A 19,883-nucleotide genomic window follows, 5' to 3' on the forward strand; every position below is an offset into this window, starting at 1 on the left:
GCGGGGAGGAGAGGGAGAAGCAGGGAGGGCTCAATCCCAGGACCCCTGGGGTCATGACCTGAGCTGAAGGCATCAGATGCTTAACTGTCTGAGCTACCCAGGTGCCCCCCATTTCACTTCTTATACTTGCACATTCCACCAGCACCCTCTACCTTCTTTTTTTAAGTTTTATTTAAGTAATTTCTACACTCAGTGTGGTGGAGCTTGAACTCATGAGCCTGAGATCAAGAGTCCCATACTCTTCCAATTGAGCCAGCCAGGCACCCAGTATGTCTGCCTTTGACTTTGGCAGTACTGAAGGGAAAACTGGCTTGTTCTGTCTTTCCCTTTCCTTCTGTGTCACCATTTTTAGCATACATGGTTAGTTAATACAGGGAAGTAACGTGAAAAAGAAAAGATATAATACTTTTTTTTTTTTTTTGGTCACGTTTCTTAGAATACCACTGCCTTTTTTCTGTGTTTGAAGCAAGGTATGGTTAAGGTAAAAAATGTGGCTTTTTGGTTTGCTTGGTTGTAGACAACATGCTTACCTTATACTCACTCGAGTCCTGCTGAACTACGTATAGTGGCTCCACTGGAATTCTGTGCCCATGGGGCATCAAAGCTATATAAAAACGAGGTGGAAAGGAATGTCAGACATGCGTTTTGCATGTATCTCCTCTGCTCCCATCAGACTACAAAACGCAGGGCCACCTGGGTGCCTCAGTCAGTTAGGCATCTGTCTTCAGCTAGAATTGTGATCTCAGGGTCCTGGGATGGAACCCTGTGTGAGCTCCCTGCTAGGTGGGGAGTCTGTTTCTCCTTTCCCTCTGTTCCTTCCTGCAACTTGTGCTTGTGTGCGCTCTTTTCTCAAACAAATAAATTTCTCAAACAAATAAATAGAATCTTAAAAAGAAAAACATTACAAAACACAAATTCATAGATAAGATTAAAAATTTCAAGTTGATGACAGCAGTTTTTTTTTTTTTTTAAGACTTCATTTATTTATTTGACTAAGAGGGGCGCCTAGGTGGCTCAGTGGGTTAAGCCACTGCCTTCGGCTCAGGTCATGATCTCGGGGTCCTGGGATTGAGTCCCGCATGGGGCTCTCTGCTCGGCAGGGAGCCTGCTTCCCTCTCTCTCTCTGCCTGCCTCTCTATCTACTTGTGATCTCTCTCTGTCAAATAAATAAATAAAAATCTTTAAAAAAAAAAAAAGAAAGAGATCACAAGTAGGCAGAGAGGCAGGCAGAGAGGGGGAAGCAGGCTCCCTGCTGAGCAGAGAGCCTGATGCGGGGCTCGATTCCAGGACCCTGAGATCATGACCTGAGTCAGAGGCAGAGGCCCAACCCACTGAGCCACCCAGGCATCCCTCAAAGATTTTATTTTTATTTAGTTGAGAGAAAGCGAGATAGAGCAGGAGCAGAGGAAGAGGCAGAGGGAGAGAGAGAAGCAGGCTTCCTGCTGAGTAGGGAGCTGGATGTGGGACTTGATTCCAGGACCTTGGGATCATGACCTGAGCCCCGACTGAGCCACCCAGGTGTCTTGCATGAGGATTTCATATTGTCCATATTCATACCAACATTTGTTATTTTCTGCTTTTTTGATAATCGTAATGTGTATGAAGTGTTTTTTTGTAGTTTTGATTTACATTTTCCTGGTGACTAATGATGTTGAGCATCTTTTCATGCACTTATTGACCATTTATTTATCTTTGGAGTAATGTCTATTCAGGTCTTTTGCCCATTTGTTAAGTGGGTTTTCTTGTTGATAAGTTGGAGGAATTTATATATTCTGGATACTAGACCCTTATCAAACATATGAGGTACAAATTTTTTTTCCCATTTTTTTTTTTAAAGATTTTATTTATTTATTTGACAGAGAGAGAGTTCACAAGTAGGCAGAGAGGCAGGCAGAGAGAGAGGAGGAAGCAGGCTCCCTGCGGAGCAGAGAGCCCGATGCGGGGCTCGATCCCAGGACCCTGAGATCATGACCTGAGCCGAAGGCAGCGGCTTAATCCACTGAGCCACCCAGGCGCCCCTTTTTTTTCCCATTTTGTTGGTTATTTTTTCACTTTTTGGGTAGTGTCCTTGCTGAACAGATGTTTTGATTTTTTTGTTGAGATGTAATTAACATACAGCATATTAGTTTCAGGTGTACAACACAATGATTTGATATTTGTATATATTGTGAAATGATTACCACAATAAGTATAGTTAACATCCGTCACCACACAGGTACAAATTATTTTTTCTTGTGATGAGAACTTTCAAGATTTACTCTCTCAGCAACTTTCAAATGTACAATATAGTATTATTAGTTATAGTCACGATGCTGTACATTATATCCCCAGAACTCATTTTTTTAAATAATTGTAATCTTGTACCTTTTGACCACTTTGACCTATTTTGCCCACTTCCTTCTTCCCAGCCCCAGCCTCTGGCACTACCAATCTGTTCTATATATCTATTTTTTTTTTTTTTAAAGATTTTATTTATTTATTTGACAGACAGAGAGATCACAAGCAGGCAGAGAGGCAGGCAGAGAGAGAGGAGGAAGCAGGCTCCCCGCAGAGCAGAGAGCCCGACACGGGACTCGATCCCAGAACCCCGAGACCACGACCCGAGCCGAAGGCAGCGGCCCAATCCAGTGTTTTTCTCTGTTTGTCTCCCTTAGCATAATACCCTCAGGGTCCGTCCAAGTTGTCATAAATGGCAAGGTTTTCTGCTTTTTTTTTTTTTTTAAAGATTTTATTTATTTATTTGACACAGAGAGATCACAAGTAGGCAGAGAGGCAGGCAGAGAGAGTGAGAGGGAAGCAGGCTCCCTGCCGAGCAGAGAGCCCGATGCGGGACTCGATCCCAGGACCCTGAGATCATGACCTGAGCTGAAGGCAGCGGCTTAAACCACTGAGCCACCCAGGTGCCCCGTTTTCTGCTTTTTTTTAATGGCTGAATAATATTGCATTATATATACACACCACATTTTTTTTTATCCATGCATGGACACAGGTTGCTTCCATGTCTTGGCTGTTGTAAATGACACTACAGTTAACATGGGGGTGTAGATATCTTTTTGAGTTATCTTTTTTTAAAGATTTTATTTATTTATTTGACAGAGATCACAAGTAGGCAGAGAGGCAGGCAGAGAGAGAGAGGGGGAAGCAGGCTCCCTGCTGAGGAGAGGGCCTGATGCAGGGCTCGATCCCAGGACCCCGGGATCATGACCTGAGCCACAGTCAGAGGCTTTAACCCACTGAGCCACCCAGGCGCCCCCATATCTTTTTGTTTCCAGAATGAGAATCACTGGATTATTTTGTAGTTCTTTTTAATTTTTTGAGTACCTCTACACTGTTTTACACTGTGGCTGTACCAGTTTAACATTACCACCAATAGTGCATAGGGATTTTTTTTCCTCCACATCCTTGCTGGTACTTGTTATGTTTTTTTGATAATAGCCATTCTGACGGGTGTGAGTTGATATCTCATCGTAGTTTGGATTTACATTTTCCTGATGTTTAGTGTTGTTGAACATCTTTTCATGTTCTGTTGGTGGTTTGTATGTCTTCTTTGGAAAATGTCTGTTCACATCCTCTGCCCATTTTAAAATCTGATTGTGTTTTGTTAACCTCTTGAGTTCTATGAGTTCTTCATATATTTTGGGTATTAACCCCTTGTCAGATATGTGATTTGCATCTATTTTCTCCTACTTTGTAGATAGCGTTTTTATTTTGCTATGCAGAAACTTAAATTTTTTAAAGATTTATCTATTATATTTATTTATTTAAAGATTTTATTTATTTATTTGACTGACAGAGATCACAAGTAGGCAGAGGCAGGCAGACAGAGAGGAGGAAGCGGGCTCCCCACTGAGCAGGGAGCTTGACGTGTGGCTTGATCCCAGGACCCTGGGATCATGACCTGAGCCAAAGACAGAGGCTTAACCCACTGAGCCACCCAGGTGCCCCTATCTATTTATTTTAGAAAGTGTTCACACGTGGGTGGATAGGGGAGGAGGAAGAGAATTTCAAGCAGACTTCCTGCTGAGTTGCTGCGTCTGGAGCCCAACCCAGGGCTCAGTCTCACAACTCTTGAGATCATGACCCGAGCTGCACCTAACTGACTGAGCCACCAGGTGTACAGAACCTTTTTATTTTATTTTATTTTTTTAAAGATTTTATCTTTTCTTTTTAAATATTTGAGAGAGAGAGAGTGTGTGTTTGGGTGGGGGAAGGAGGGCTAGAGGAAAGGGAGAGAGAGTCTTAAGTAGACTTCATGCTGAGCACAGAGGCAATGAGGGATGGGGCTCTATCTCGGGATCCTGAGAACATAACCTCAGTGAAAACCAAGAGTGGGACGTTTAACCGATTGTGCCACCCAGGTGCCCCATTGTTTATTTCTGAACATTTAAGTGTGTGTGTATATATATATGTTTTATTCTTTTTTTTAACATTTTATTTCTAAGTAATCTCTACACTCAATGTGGCGCTCGAACCCAGAACCCTGAGATCAAGAGGCACAGACTTGACTGACTGAGCCAGTCAAGTGGCCATTTTCTTCTTTCTTATGCAGAATTACTTACTACATATTGCTATGTGTATTATTTTTTTTATTTTACAGTAAGTAAGTCCTCACTATCACTCCACAGCAGAATAGATACTTCCTCATTCTGTTTTACAGTTGTGTGGTAATATATTTTATGTTCTATGCTAGTTTTCCCTACCAGTGTGGTATTAATGGTCATTTGAGTTTTTGCCCAGTCTTTTGATTTACAATTAGTGCATTTAAAAAAAAGATTGTATTTATTTATTAGAGAGAGAAAGAGAAGAGAGGGAGGGCACAAGCAGAGGGGAGGAGCAAAGGGAGAGGTAGGAAGCGGATTTTCCGCTGAGCAGGGAGCCTGATGCTGGATCCCAGGACCCTGAGATCATGACCTGAACTAAAGGCAGACGCTTAACTGACAGCCACCCAGGCACCCTCACTTAGTGCTTTAATAAATTATATAATATACTAATTATAATTATAAGTCTTATAGTTATTATAAGTTATGATAAGTCTGATGTGATCTATTTTGAGTAAATATTTGTGACTGGTGTAAGGTCAGGGTCCAACTTCTTTCCTTTGAATGTTAGATATCCTGGCTCATTTGTTGAAAAAACTGTCCTTTCCCTGTTGAATACTCTTAGAATCATTGTCAGATCAATTGACCCTGTAAGTGAGGGTTTTTTTCTGGACTCTGTTGTATTCTACTAATCTGTGTCTTTTCTATGCCAGTATGGTACTGTTTGATTACTGCAGTGTTGTAGTAAGTTTTGAAATCAGGAAGTGTGAGTCCTCCAACTTTTTTTCTTCCTTTCTTAGATTGTTTTGGCTCTTCAGAGTTTCTTGAAATTCCATATGAATTTTAGGATGAGTTTTTCTATTTCTGCAAAAAATGCCATTGGGATTTTGGTAATGATTGCACTAAATCTGTAGATCACTTTGCATAGTATTGGCATTTTAACAATATTGTTAATAATATAAGTTATTGGTGATAAGTAAAGGAAATGAATGGGTAAGTACATAGTGGCTGCACATCATGAATTCTGTCCAGTCTCCAGCTTTTGGCAACTCTGGGGAAAAAAGCCTAATTCATTCTTGGGATTTTTGAGCTTAATAACAATAAGCAAGGGGTGGAGTGCTTAATCCTTTTAAGTGAAGGTGGAACATTGTAAGAGATGTGTCTTCCAGTTTTCCACTCCTTGGGGCTCTAAGTCACAGGAACTTAAATACTTTATGATTTCCAGCCTTAACAGTGTAGAACGCAAGGAAGAGGTAGACAGGGAAAATAGATCGGAAGGAATCCATGAATTTGGGATATTGTACCATTTGTTTAAGTCTAATCTTTTTCAGTATTATTTTGTAGTTTGGCGTATGGAATTTTTTTGCTTCCTTAGTGTATTCTTAATTATTCTTTTTGATGCTAAAATAAATGGAATTATTTTCTTAATTTCATAGACCTGTGTTAATTTCATAGATCTTTTTGTTGATTCTGTATTCTGCAATTTGCTAACTTAGTTTTTTAGTACTGTTTTGGCACATTTGTGTGTGTGTGTGTGTGTGTGTGTGCGCATACTTTTAAGGGTTTTCTTACATATAAGATCATGTCATCTGCAAAAGATAATTTTATTTCTTCCATACCCATTTGGCTGTCTTTTTTTTCTTTTACTTGCCTAATTGCTGTAGCTGTAACTTCCAATAGATCTATGTCAAATAGAAGTGGAAAAAGCAGACATCCTTGTCTTATTCCTGATTGTAGGGGAACAGTTTCAGTCTTTAACTATTGGGTGTGATGTTAGCTGTGTCTTTGTTTGATAAAAGATGGCTTTTATCATGATGAGAAAGTTCCTTGCTATCACAAGTTTATTGGAATTTTTTTTTTCCAAGAAAGACTACTGGATTTTTTTCAAATGCTTTTTGTTGCATCAGTCAAGCTGATTATGTTTTCCTTTTCCTTCAGTCTGTTAATATGGTGTGTTACATTGATTTTTGTTTGTTGAACCACGCTTGCATTCTAGAGATAAATCTCACTTGGTTGTGCTGTATAACTCTTTTAATATGCTGCTCATGTTACTGAATTTCTTTTTCCTTTAGTGCCCGTGGCTCTTGGTCATGTTGCTTTGAAGAATGAAGAGGTAGACCAGACAAAGAGTGGTGGGCAGCAAAGCAAACATTATTGAGTAATAGTACAAAGCTCCTGAAGAGGAGGGGACCCCAGAGGGTTGCCACCAGTCTCCAAGTCTAGCGGTCTTTGTGGGCTTGTTGGTGGGCTCTTTTAATCTGATTAACCCTCAGTGCATCTGTCACCCTATCAGGTTTTTATCATATAACTATTAGGTGGGTAAGGGTAGAGGCTCCTTTAAGGGTGGTATTTAAGGGTGGTGTCCTGTTACGGTGGAGTTCCCTTGTTCCTTCCTGCCTTCTTCCAACTATCTTTCATTACTTGGTTTGCTGGTATTTTGTTGATGATTGTTTGAATATATGTTCATATATTAGGGTAATGCTGGCCTCAGAGAATGAGTTAGGAAGTGCCCTCCCCTTTTAATTTTTTTGGGAAGAGTTTGAGAAGGATTGGTGTTAATTCTTTACATATTTAATAGACTTCACCAGTATAGTCTTTTGGTTTCTGGGCTTTTTGTTGTTGTTGGTAGGTTTTTGATTACTGATTTAATCTACTTCTTTGTTGTAAGTGTATTTGGATTTTTTATTTGTTCTTGACTCTGTTTTGATAGCTTGTATGTACAATTTGACCATTCTATCTAGGTTATTCAATTTTTTGATAAACAGTTGCTTATTATATTCTTTTATAATCCTTATTTTTTAATTAAAAAATTTTAAAAAGTGATTTTATTTATTTGAGAGAAAGAGAGAGCATGAGCAAGCGAAGGAACAGAGAGAGAGGGAAGAGCGGACTCCATGCTGAGCAGGGGGCCTGATGTGGGGGTTGATCCCAGGACCCTGGGATCATGACCTAGGCCTGAGGCAGATGCTTAACTGACTTAGCTACCCAGGCACCCCATAATCCTTATTTTTAAAAATTATGTGAAATATCCCCCTTATATCCATTTTTAGAAATGTGGTAAAATGTACATTGTTTTCATTTGTCTCAAGGTATTTTCTAATTTCCCTTGTGATTTCTTCTTTGACCCATTAGTTGATTTGAGTGCATTGTTTAAGTTTTCCATATTTGTGAAATTTCCAGTTTTTGTATTGATTTGATATCTAATTTCATTCTGTTGTGGTAAGAAAAGATGCTTTGTATGATTTCAGTCTTTTTAAGTTTGCTAAGACTTGTCTTACGACCTTGCAGAATGGTCTGTTCTGGAGAATGTTCCACATGCAGTAGAGAAGAATGTGTTGTGTTGATGTTGGGTAGAGGCTTCTGAGTATGTTAGGTCTAATCGGTTTAGGGTTGTTGAAATCTTCTATTTTCTTACTGCTTTTCTGTCTGGTTTCTCTATTATTGAAAGTAGATATTGAAGTTCCCTATTTTTTTTTTTTTAAGATTTTATTTATTTGAGGTAGGGGAGAAGCAGAGGCAGAGGGACAAATAGGCTTTCCACTGAGCAGAGAGCCCAATGTGGGGCTTGATCCCAGGACCCTGAAATCATGACCTGAGCCGAAGGCAGATGCTTAACCAACTAAGCCACCCAGGCATCCCTGGATTGAACTGCTTATCAATATATAATGTTCTCTTTGTTTCTTGTAATCTTTCTTGTAATCTCTTTTGTCTTAAAATGTATTTTGTGTAACAATTATATGACCACCCAGCTCTCTTTGTAGTACTGTTTGCATAGAATACCTTTTTCCATCCTTGTACCTTTTTTTCCCCCGCCCTTTGGCCAGGGATGGAGAAGGGCAAAGGGAGGGGAAGAGAATCTTAAGCAGGCTCCATGTCCAGTGTGGAGCCTATGCCAGGCTTGATCTCATGACCCTGAGATTATGACCTGGGTCAAAATCAAAAGTCAAGGATTCAACTGCTTGAGCTGCCTGGGGACCCTGATTTGCATGTTTCTGATGGGAAATCATCTGTTAAATCTTACTGGGAATACTATGTACACGAAAAGTCGCTTCTGTCTTGCTGATTTCAAAATTCTCTCTTTGGTTTTCAAAGTTGAATAATTTGATGAAAATCTTGGTGTGGATTTCTTTAAGTTTATTCTGCTTGGAGTTCGTTGAACTTTTTGGATGTGTATAATTGTATCTTTCATCTGATTAGGAAAGTTTTCGGCTATTATTTCTTCAAATATTTTTCTGTCTCCATTTTCCTCTTTTACTCTTTCCTATGTGTATGTTAGTGTGCTTGATAGAGAAGAAAACAAATAAGAAGCTCAGGAAACTAGAAGCAGCAGAAAAAAATTTAAGAAAAACTATTAGTGTTCAGATATAAGAGATGATAGTCACGAGACAAGAACAAGAGTGCTGTAGGAAATAATAGTCAGAGAGTTAAAGTGTTTTTAGAAATGAAAATACGGTACACCTCCTGTGCTTCTCTCCTCCAAATGTAGAAGAGTTGGAAGATAAAGGTGAGGAAATCACTCAGGAAAGAAAATAAAGGTGGAAAATGAATAAAAGAGGTAAGATAACTGGCGAATCAATGTAGGAGGCATAAGGTCCAATGAATAGGAACTAAAGAAAAAGAGAAAATGAAAGGGAGGAAATGATAGAAGACAAAATATAAGAAAAAATTTTCAGGAGTGGGGGGACTTGAGGTAGAGATTAAAAGAGCCAACTGAATACCAAGAAAAATGAAGAAATATCTGCTCCAGGGTTTATCACTTAGAAATTACAGAACACTGAGCGAATCCTGGTGGTTCAGTTGGTTAAGTGTATGACTCTCAGTTTCAGCTCAGCTCATGATCTTAGGGTCGTGAGATCAAGCCCTGCATCTGGCTCTGTGGTCAGTGGGGAGTGTGCTTGAGATTCTCTCTCCTCTCTCTGCTCTCCCCCGCTCAAACGCGTGGTCTCTCTCTCTCAAATAAATAAATGAATCTTAAAAAAAAAAAAAAAGAAATTACAGAACACTAAAACAAAACAAAACAAAACGCTGAGACAAAGAGAATATCCTAAAAATTCCCATAAGGAAGAAAGCAATTCAGTAAAAGAGATGGAAAATAAGGATGGGATGATTTTCTCAGTATAACACTACAAACTAGAAATCATTGAAACAGTACTTGTTGCATTTTGAGTGTATGATTTCTAACCTAGGAGTTTAAACCTAACTAAACAAAATAAGAAAAAAAGACGTTTAAGACATACAAAGTCTTATACAAAGTCTTATAAAATTTACTTCCTATTGGGACATAAGGGACCCAATAATTAGCACTGTGTCCCTTCCTGAATCCTGAACAAACTGGGAAAGACAAACAAGCATATGGAGATCAGATTATTGTTTTTGTTTTAAAGATTTTATATTTATTTGAGAGAGAGCATAAGCTGGAGAAGAGGGAGAGGGAGAAACAGACTCCCTGCTGATCAGGGAGCCTGATGCGGTGCTTGATCCCAGGACTCTGGGATCATGACCCTAGCCGAAGGTAGATGCTTACCACTGAGCCACCCAGGCACCCCCAGATTATTTAATTACGGATAAAATTCTTTGGGGAATGGATTTTTTTATTTTCAAGTTGTTTGCTAATACTCAGTGCCAGAATTAGACTTACTCGGACACAGGCACAACTTCAGGCTCCATGTGGGGCTTATACTTGTAAATGTTATAATATGAATGAGAAAGTGGACTTCTCTGTGAACAGCTAGTGAAGAGAAATGAGAGAGAGATACTATGTTTTACCAACATCATTTTCACAAACTCACAGATGAAAGATGTTACTTCATGTCCTCAGGAAAAGAATGATAAGGGAAGTGGGAAGAAGTCCAGAGTGTTATGATAATGAATGCCTGTCTACATAGAATGAAATGCAGAAATTGGGCATAATTTTTTTTCACTGCCTTTCATATTTCCTTTCTTATCTACTGGAGGGTGTGCTCCACCAAAAAAAGAGGGAGTAAACTGTAGAAGAAGTATAAAGAAGTCAGCTTGAGGGTAGATGAGAATTGGTAGGGTGATAGTGAAAGGAAGTTGCAGGCTGACAGCTGTGGTAAAAGACTATTAGTAACCAGCAAGTGCTAGACAAGGGATGTTCAAGGAGAAAACAGCAGTAAAAATAAACATATAGCTTCTGTGTTGTGTGTTTGATCATATTGACAGGAGATTTATGGTTGTGTCAATGAATTATTGATAGGTATGTAAAAAAATCTTAAGAAAAACGAGGCAATGGTTAATTCCAGATAAAACTGTAAAGTATACCAAAGAGAAATACGATTATAAATATGTATATTAGTTATGTCAAAAGGCTGGCTACCATGACAAAGAAATCCATTAATACAGTGCCTTAAAAAATAGTTTTATTTTTCTCTCATATAACAAATGCTAGATGAATGGTCACCTGATCCAGATGAGTAGTTCTGTGTTGTCACTCAGGGGCCCAAGTTCCACTGATGATGTTGTCCAGCCAAAAGTATGGCCAAGGGTTAGCAGCATTGGCTTTACTTGGGCTTATTAGATATGCAGAATGTCAGTCCTCTAAATTAGAATCAGAATCTGCATTTTGGAACTAGCTGATTCTAGTTCTTACAGAAATTCGAGACTCTGTGGTCTGGATTAGAACATAATTGTTGGCTATATGACTGAAGATGGATGATTGAGAATTTTATCCAGTGATAGGAGGAGAGCATGGAGGAATTAACAACTTGATCTTAAGGACACACATAACTGTAAGGAAGGTTGGGAAATACAGTCTAGCTATGTGCGTGGGAAAGGAGAAAATGAATTTTGAGGGGCATTTAGAAATTTTTATAGTATAATATTTGGCTCAGACATGAATAATACTGTTATATCTTATTAAAATCATCTTCAGGGGATGTGGGTGGGATAGGAACATATGTGTGTGTATAATTCTGTTTGTCTCTGGGGGAATGTTTGAGACAACTAAATTCTTTCATAGTAGGAAGTCTGTAGATACTATCTAAAGTGAAAACAAATTAAGATCATTATCAGTTGAAGCATGTAATTTAGAAGTACAGAGATAAACTTCAGAAGGAACTGCTAAAAGAGTTGAAAGCAGTTGCTTCTGAGGAGGAAGATGGGTAGTTGGTGGACAAATACTGTTTTGCCTTATAGTACTGTTGACTTTTTGAACTCTGTATATGTATTTGTTTTATGAAAAGTAAATTGGAAAAAAAAGTTCCTATAGTACAAATAGGAAATAAACACATAAAAAGTTTTAAGTACTGGGTGCCTCCGGTGGCTAAGTTGGTTAAGCATCTGACTCCTAATTTCGGCCCAGGTCATCATCTCAGGGTCATGAGATCAAGCCCCATATGGGGCTCCTAACTCAGCCCTGGGTCTGCTTGTCCTTCTCCATCTGCACATTCTCTAAAACAAACAAACAAACAAACAAATATTTAAAACCTTATAAAAAAAGGATTAAGTATTGAATGCTGTGAGAAGGGTAAGACTAACGTTCATAGAAAGAGGCATATTTCTCTGAGCCCAGCTTAGGTGGTAGGAGCCTCTGGGATAGATTAGGGAAGGCTCCCTAGAAGAGAGATATTTTTCTATTTACATTGTGAATAATATAAGCCATGATGCAATTAAATGTTTTGGATTTATTTTGTTTTTAAAGTGAACAATTAGGGGCGCCTGGGTGGCTCAGTGGGTTAAAGTGAACAATTAATTAAATTAATTAAATTAAATTACAATTAAAATAATTTAAATATTCATTAATACATTTAATAGGTTCATTGAGTGCCTACTTTAAACTGGGCACTGTGGTAGGTAAACAATGTAAACAAAATCAGAAATGATTTCTTTCTTAAGGTAGATACTTAACTGAGCCACGCAGGTACCCCTAATTTATTTATTTATTTATTTTAAGATTTTTTTTTTTTAAAGATCTTAAAATTTATTTATTTAACAGAGAGAGATCACACGTAGGCAGAGAGGCAGGCAGAGAGAGGGGGAAGCAGGCTCCCTGTTGATCAGAGAGCCTCATGCAGGGCTTGATCCCAGGACCCTGAGACCATGACCTGAGCCGAAGGCAGAGTAACCCATTGAGCCACCCAGCGCCCTCCAAATTTTTTTTTTTTTAGCAGGACAAACTTTTTTTTTTTTTTTTAAAGATTTTATTTATTCATTTGACAGATAGAGATCACAAATAGGGAGCAAGGCAGGCAGAGAGAGAGAGAGGAGGAAGCAGGCTCCCTGCCAAGCAGAGAGCTCGATGCGGGGCTCGATCCCAGGACCCTGAGATCATGACCTGAGCTGAAGGCAGAGGCTTAACCCACTGAGCCACCCAGGTGCCCCAGCAGGACAAACTTTTGATGGCTTTCTGTAGTCATGCCTTAGAAGAGTTTTCCTGTCTGTCTTGTGGACAGGTTACTTGAGAAGTAATTATTGCTATGATTAGTTTTTCTGTTATTATGCAGCGGTTATTTCTGATAAACTTTCTTACCTAGTGTATCCATACAACTCATTTTAAGTCTCAGGCTCCAGAATTTGTAGCCCAGTTTGTCAACTGAGTGATGGATAACTAAAGAAGAGTGTCAGAAACTTCTCGTGAAACAATTCCAGAGGTCCCTGGGTGGCTCAGTCTGTTAAGCATCTGTCTTCTGCCTTTGGCTTGGGTCATGATCCCAGGGTCCTGGGATGGAACCTTGAGTGGGACTCCCTGCTCAATGGGGAACATACTTCTCCCTCTCCTTCTCCCTCTGACTCCATCCCCTCCCCCCACTTGTGCTTGCTTGCTTTCTCAAATAAATAAAATCTGGGGGGAAAAAAAGAAAGAAAATTCCAGTTTCTGCTAAAGGCTTCAGATTTTATCAGGAAAAGAAAGATGTGAAGCCATCTGTCTGGAGTGGATATTCTTTTAATTGCTAGTGATTTTGAATGTCTACTAAGTACCTAGCATTGTGGTAGTAAGGCAGGCAGAAGAGGGAAGTGCTGTATATTTGCAGGAGGAACAAAAAAACAGGGAACAGAGTGTTACACTTGACAGAAAGTTTGTAGCAATTAAGCAAACTTCTGATAGCTCTGTGATTTCTTGTGATCACAAGTGTTCTGCTGCCAGTGCTTTGCTTAATTGCAATTTAAATGCACACAAAGACCCCCAGTTAGCCTGAAATCAGACTCTATCTGCACATAGTAGCTAATGTAGAGCATTGCATAATATTATGCAGAATTCCTAGAAATCCCTGCCTGTTCCCTAGAATCCCACGAGTATTTCATGCCCAAATTATAACCACCCATAAAAATCAGAGCCTCACATCTGCCTAGTGCTACCTAGAGCCTCTCTTTCTTTCTTTCTTTTTTTTTTTTAAGATTTTTATTTATTTATTTGACAGGGAGAGATCACAAGTAGGCAGAGAGGCAGGCAGAGAGAGAGAGAGGAGGAAGCAGGCTCTCTGCCGAGCAGAGAGCGCAATGCGGGACTTGATCCCAGGACCCTGAGATTATGACCTGAGCGGAAAGCAGTGGCTTAACCCACTGAGCCACGTGGGCGCCCCTAGATCCTCTTTCTGAGTGTGCCCTCACTCTCCCTTCCTTGGAGTGTAAACTAGGACTTTGCTGCAAAGCTTCCTCTGTTATACTTCATTCTGACTTGTCCTTGAGTTCTTTCTCACTGCAAAGTCAAGAATCTGCCTCCAGCTTTTGGGTGAGGTCCAGGGCCTGAGAACTCCCTAAGTCTGTAGTCAGTAGGCACTGTAAGGATTCAAGGAAGGAAGACATGATTAGAACTAGAAGTAGGAAGTGGACTGATGTCTTAATGATATAAAAATGAAATGGAATATATGCTAAATACTGTTGTTTTGGGGATGCTGGGGTGGCACTCAGTTAAGCGATTGCCTTCGTTGGCTCTGGTCGTGTTCCTGGGTCCTGGAATCAAGTCCTGCGTTGGGCTACTTGCTCACTGGGGAGCCTGCTTCTCCCTCTGCCTGTTCTACCTGCTCTGCCTGCCACTCCCCCTGCTTGGGCACGTGCGCGCTCTCTCTCTCTCCCTCTAACAAAAAAATAAATAAAATCTTGAAAAAAAAACCTGTTGTTTTCAGTATTCAAACAACTTTTTAAAGAAATTTGTTAAAAATTCTTTTGTTTTTTTCTTGATAATAATTGCTTATATAAGGTTAGAATCTCATTTAGTTCTCATTTGCTGCATTCTAAAAATGTAACCAGGAACTAGAACATAGGTGCAACATTTTTATTTGGCTCCACAAGTTTTGCTGTGAGTGCACTGGGAAGCCGTGAACCTTACTCAAAACCTTACCTCCTTAGAACTTTATTTCTAGAAATTACAACTTTTTTGGGAAAAATTTGTACTGTTCTTAGAAATAGCAATTTTGCTATATAAAATTACCACACTTTTTTTTTTTAAGTGGCCTCCATGCCCAGTGTGGGGCTTGAACTTATGACCCTGAGCTCAAGAGTCACATGCTCTCTACAGACTGAGCCAGCTAGGTGTCCCACCACACTTTCTTTTTTGGTGGATTTTTTTTTTTTTAATATTTTTATTTTTTTATCAGAGAGTATAAGCAGGGGGAATGGCAGGGGAGAGAGAAGCACACTCCTCCTGGGCAGAGAGCCTGAGGTGGAACTTGATCCAGGACCCTGTGATCATGACCTGAGCCAAAGGCAAACGCTTAACCAGCTGAGTCACCCAGATGTCCCATAGGATCCATTTTTATTTTTAAAATTAGGAATTTGCAGCCGTTTCTACAAGAGTTTAGATACAGGCGTATATTTGCCAACTGTTTTGAGAGTTATGTGAAACACTTTAGAATATTGAAAGCAGTGTATAAACCAAATGAATTAAAATATCCAAAACCAGGAGCAAAAACATTCTAAGTGGTAAGCTTTTTAGTGCTAAGCTCTAAGTGGTAGAGCTTTTTACTAGAAAATAACATTAGTCGTAAAAAATATTAATGGTGAAAATATAGGATGGTTTTGGCTTAATTTTGTTTCTGTTTTGGCTTATATTTTAATTATAATTAAAAATTATAAAATAATTTAGAAATAAGAGCCTAATCAGTTTTAAAAAAAATAATAAAGTTTTTTTGTTTTTTTTTTTTAAAGATTTTATTTATTTCCCAGAGAGAGAGACAGGGAGAGAATGGAATACAAGCAGGGGGAGTGGAATAGGGAGAATCAGGCTTCCTGCCAAGCAGGGAGCCCAATGTGGGGCTCGATCCCAGGACCCTGGGATCATGACCTGAGCCGAAGGCAAACACTTAATGACTGAGCCACCCAGATGACCCCAGTTTTTTTTTTATTTTAAATAAAAGAGAATATCAGTCTGACAGAGTAATCCCTATACCCCATGTGAGACCTTGAGATCAAGAGTTGCATGCTGAGCCAACTAGGTGCCCCTAGATTGGAATGTGTTTTCTTTGTTCCATTTTCTTTTATATTAATTGTGGTACACAAATTGCAAGTTTTATTTCCCTTTTAGTTGAAATTCTTTTTTTTTTAATATTTTATTTATTTATTTGTCAGAGAGAGAGAGAGCGTGAGCGAGCACAGGCAGGCAGAGTGGCAGGCAGAGGCAGAGCGAGAAGCAGGCTCCCTGCTGAGCAAGGAGCCCGATGTGGGACTTGATCACAGGATGCTGGGATCATGACCTGAGTGGAAGGCAGCCGCTTAACCAACTGAGGCACCCAGGCATCCCCCTTTTAGTTAAGGTTCTTACTAAGTAATGTAGAACAAATCTAAAATTCTCTGTCTTGATGTCATATTGACATAATTACATTAGAATCTACTTTATGACCATTTGGCTGTTATTTACTAATAATTGGGTTTTAACTCCTTATATGGTTAATGGAGTTTTTAAAGTTGTTACAATTTCTCTAGTTTTGAGAAAAAATTTGGAAGTTTTTGAAAGTCTCACCAATTTTTTAAAAATGCCTTTTGCATTTTAAATAACACATTTTTTTTTTTAACCCTATAGTTTGTTTGCCTAATCTGGACTTGAAGCAATCCAGCTATTGGAAATCTGCCATTTTACAGTATCACAATTAGAAGGAAGCAGGTTTTCAAATAATGGAAGACTTTAAGACCTCTAAGAATGAAAATCATGAACCAAAGAAGAATGCTTGGGCTCTTTCTGAAGAAAACAAAGCAGTTAAAGTTATATCTAATCAGACTTTCAAAGCTAGAAATGATAAATCCATAAAAGAAATTGGGACCAGCTCTCCAAATAAGAACAGTAGTAAAAAAAATAAGCAAAATGATATTTGTATAGAAAAAACAGAAGTTAAATCATGTAAACTAAATGCTGCCAACATAGCAAGCCCTAAAGATTTGGGATTAGTCCTTCGAGATCAAAGTCATTGCAAAACAAAAAAATCACCTAATTCACCGGTGAAAGTAGAAAAGGTACCTGTTTCACAAGCAAAAGCAGAAAAATCACCAAAGTCCCCTAATTCACCAGTGAAAACAGAAAAGACACCCAGCTCACAGGTGACAGCAACAGAAAAGGCACTTAGTTCACAGAGGAAAATGGAAAAAGTACCTAGTTCTCAAATGAAATTGGAAAAGGTCCCTGGTTCACCAGCAGAACCAGAGAAAGTGCCCAGTTTACTGTTGAAGGAAAATATGCGACGTACAGAATTACAGCAGATTGGAAAAAAAATTCCAAGCTCTTTTACTTCTCTGGACAAAGTGAATATTGATGTGGAGGGAGGAAAATCGGCTTTGGAAAACTCACCAGGATCTCAGAAGCAACAAGCATGTACAGATAATACTGGTGATTCTGATGATAGTGCTTCAGGAATTGAAGACATATCGGACGATTTGAGTAAGTACAAATTAGAGTATTCCCCAGGTCACATTTTTGGAGAGATTTTCCTGTATTAATGTTCTTTAGATTATCCTTACTTTATTTTCAAAAACCACATTAATAATAGGGCTTTTTAAGCTAAAAAAGAACCTTTACATTTATTACAATAAGTAAAAAGCCTGTGTAAATAGAAATTAGTGGCTCCTGTAATCTGTATGTACATGTGTATGTATGTACACACATACACACTTTTTAAGTGGTCCTGGTAATATGTGGCTCATTCATTCAACGAACCTGTATGTATTGAGTTCCTTTTATATGCCAAGTATATGTTTGTAGTGGAAAAACAAAAAATACAGCACCAAATCTCAAGGATGCTTCTAGTTAGATGGGGGTGATACACTAAATAAAATGGTAATTTAGTTCAGTGCAAAAAACTTAAGTTGAGAGAGAGCATAATTTAATTGAGGGATTTAGTCTTTGGTTTGAGAACATGCAGGACATAAATGTGAGAATGAGAGTATGACTGAGATTAAATATGACTGGAACAGAATTGGGGGTGAAAGTAGCAAATGATCCAGCTGAAAAGACATACAGTAATTGGAGAATGAAGGACCTTTTAGGACATGATAGACAGTTTGGACTTTATGATATCATAAGAGTGTTTTGAGAAGCCATTGAACACTTTCAAGCAAGGTAGTTCTATGCACATGTATTTATACATGTTTTTAATTGGACTGTAGTGCAGTAAATTCTTTTGACAGGAAGCGGAGATTGGTTAGGACACTTGCAATTTACTTAAGACTTCTTGGTGTAAAATTCATTTTCTTTTAGTGTTTTGATCTTAGCTTTAATTGCTAATAAATGTTGCCTGTCTTTTGAGTACTTTAATCTTGGTTATGTTTAACTTTATGGATTTTTTTTGGCGATCTTTTTTCTCATGTTTCTGTGGCTGGGTGAATAAAAGCTTTCCTTGATATATGAATAACAAAAAAAAGCTATTTCTAAGTCATTATTTGTTACACTTTGAGAAACTCTGGTAAAGGGTTTAAAAATAGTTTATATCTGATGATAATAATTGATAGTATATTAACAGACCACTTTTTTAGCTTAAATAGACATATCTTTATGTGTATAAGGAAAAATACCAACTTCATAATTTTAAAAATGCGATTTAGGGGAAGGCCAAATAAAGTAAGTCAGTTTAAAGATGGTATCAAAAAAATAACACTACTGATAGTGTTTAGGTGAGACAAATCTGAACTAGATAGTATATGAATGATTGAAGTTGGGAAATAGTGGTGCATAAGATCAATCACAAGGGTTTGATTGAGTTAGTGAAAAATCTGATTCAAGGATTATTATTATTTTTCCAGAGATTTTATTTATTTTTTATTTGAGAGAGAAAGAGTGCACAGGAAGAGAGGGAGAAGCAGACACCGCTCTGAGCAGGGAGCCCAACATGGGGCTTAAGCCCAGGACTCCCGAGATTATGACCTGAGCTGAAAGGCAAGATGCGTGGTTGACTGAGCCATGCAGGTGCCTCCAAGCATTATTTTTTTAAAAAAGGGAAAGTCGGGGCGCCTGAGTGGCTCAGTGGGTTAAAGCCTCTGCTTTTGGCTCAGGTCATGATCCCAGGGTCCTGGGATTGAGCCCCCCGCCTCCTCCCGCATCGGGCTCTCTGCTCAGCAGGGAGCCTGCTTCCTCCACTCTCTCTTCCTACTTGTTATCTCTGTCTGTCATATAAATAAAGTCTTAAAAAAAGGGAAAGTAAATGAAGTGACAGTGATATGATTGAGAATGTGGGCTGTAGGGTGAAATTGTATAGGTTTTGAATCCCATCTTCCCTACTTAATAAATTTGTCATCTTGGGTAAGCTGCTTATACTTTATTTTTTTAATGTATATAATATTTATGAATAGATATACTGGTATACATAATAGATATAGATAATGGATGGATAGGGATAATGCATCTAGATACACATCAGATAAACTACTTATACTTTATTTATTTATTTTTAAAGATTTTATTTATTTGACAGAGATAATAGGCAGAGAGGCAGACAGAGAGAGAGGCGGAAGCAGGCTCCCTGCTGAGCAGAGAGCCTAATTCGGGGCTCAATCCCAGGACTCTGGGATCATGACCTGAGCCGAAGGCAGAGGCTTTAACCCACTGAGTCACCCAAGTGCCCATAACTACTTGTACTTTAAAACGTGTTTTAGTTTCTTCATTTTTTTTTTTCTCTAAAGATTTTATTTACTTATTTGACAGAGACACAGTGAGAGAGGGAACACAAGCAGGGGGAGTGGGAGAGGGAGAGGCAGGCTTCCTTCCCAGCAGGGAGCCTGAGGCAGGGGAAGGGGGGGGTAGTGGGGGGACATGACCAGAGCCACTGAAGGCAGACACTTAATGACTGAGCCACCCAGGTGCCACACCTCATTTTTTTTTTTTTTTAAGATTTACTTATTTACTATAAAGAAAGAGAGAGCACACACAAGAGCAGGAGAAGGAGAGAAAAATCTCAAGCGGACTCCATG

The 19,883-nt window shown here is 38.9% G+C and overlaps 1 protein-coding gene across 1 annotated transcript in view; it reads left to right on the forward strand.

Moving 5' to 3' along the window:
- Positions 1 to 19,883, forward strand: part of TUT4 (terminal uridylyl transferase 4) — a 124,072-nt gene that overhangs the window by 12,970 nt on the left and 91,219 nt on the right. Inside the window, 1 exon segment of the mRNA XM_045998664.1 lies at positions 16,513 to 17,361. Coding sequence (XP_045854620.1) covers positions 16,605 to 17,361 — 757 coding nt within the window. The 5' untranslated portion in view covers positions 16,513 to 16,604.

The sequence above is a fragment of the Meles meles genome, chromosome 1 (genome assembly GCF_922984935.1).
Source record: "Meles meles chromosome 1, mMelMel3.1 paternal haplotype, whole genome shotgun sequence".
NCBI lineage: Eukaryota > Metazoa > Chordata > Mammalia > Carnivora > Mustelidae > Meles > Meles meles.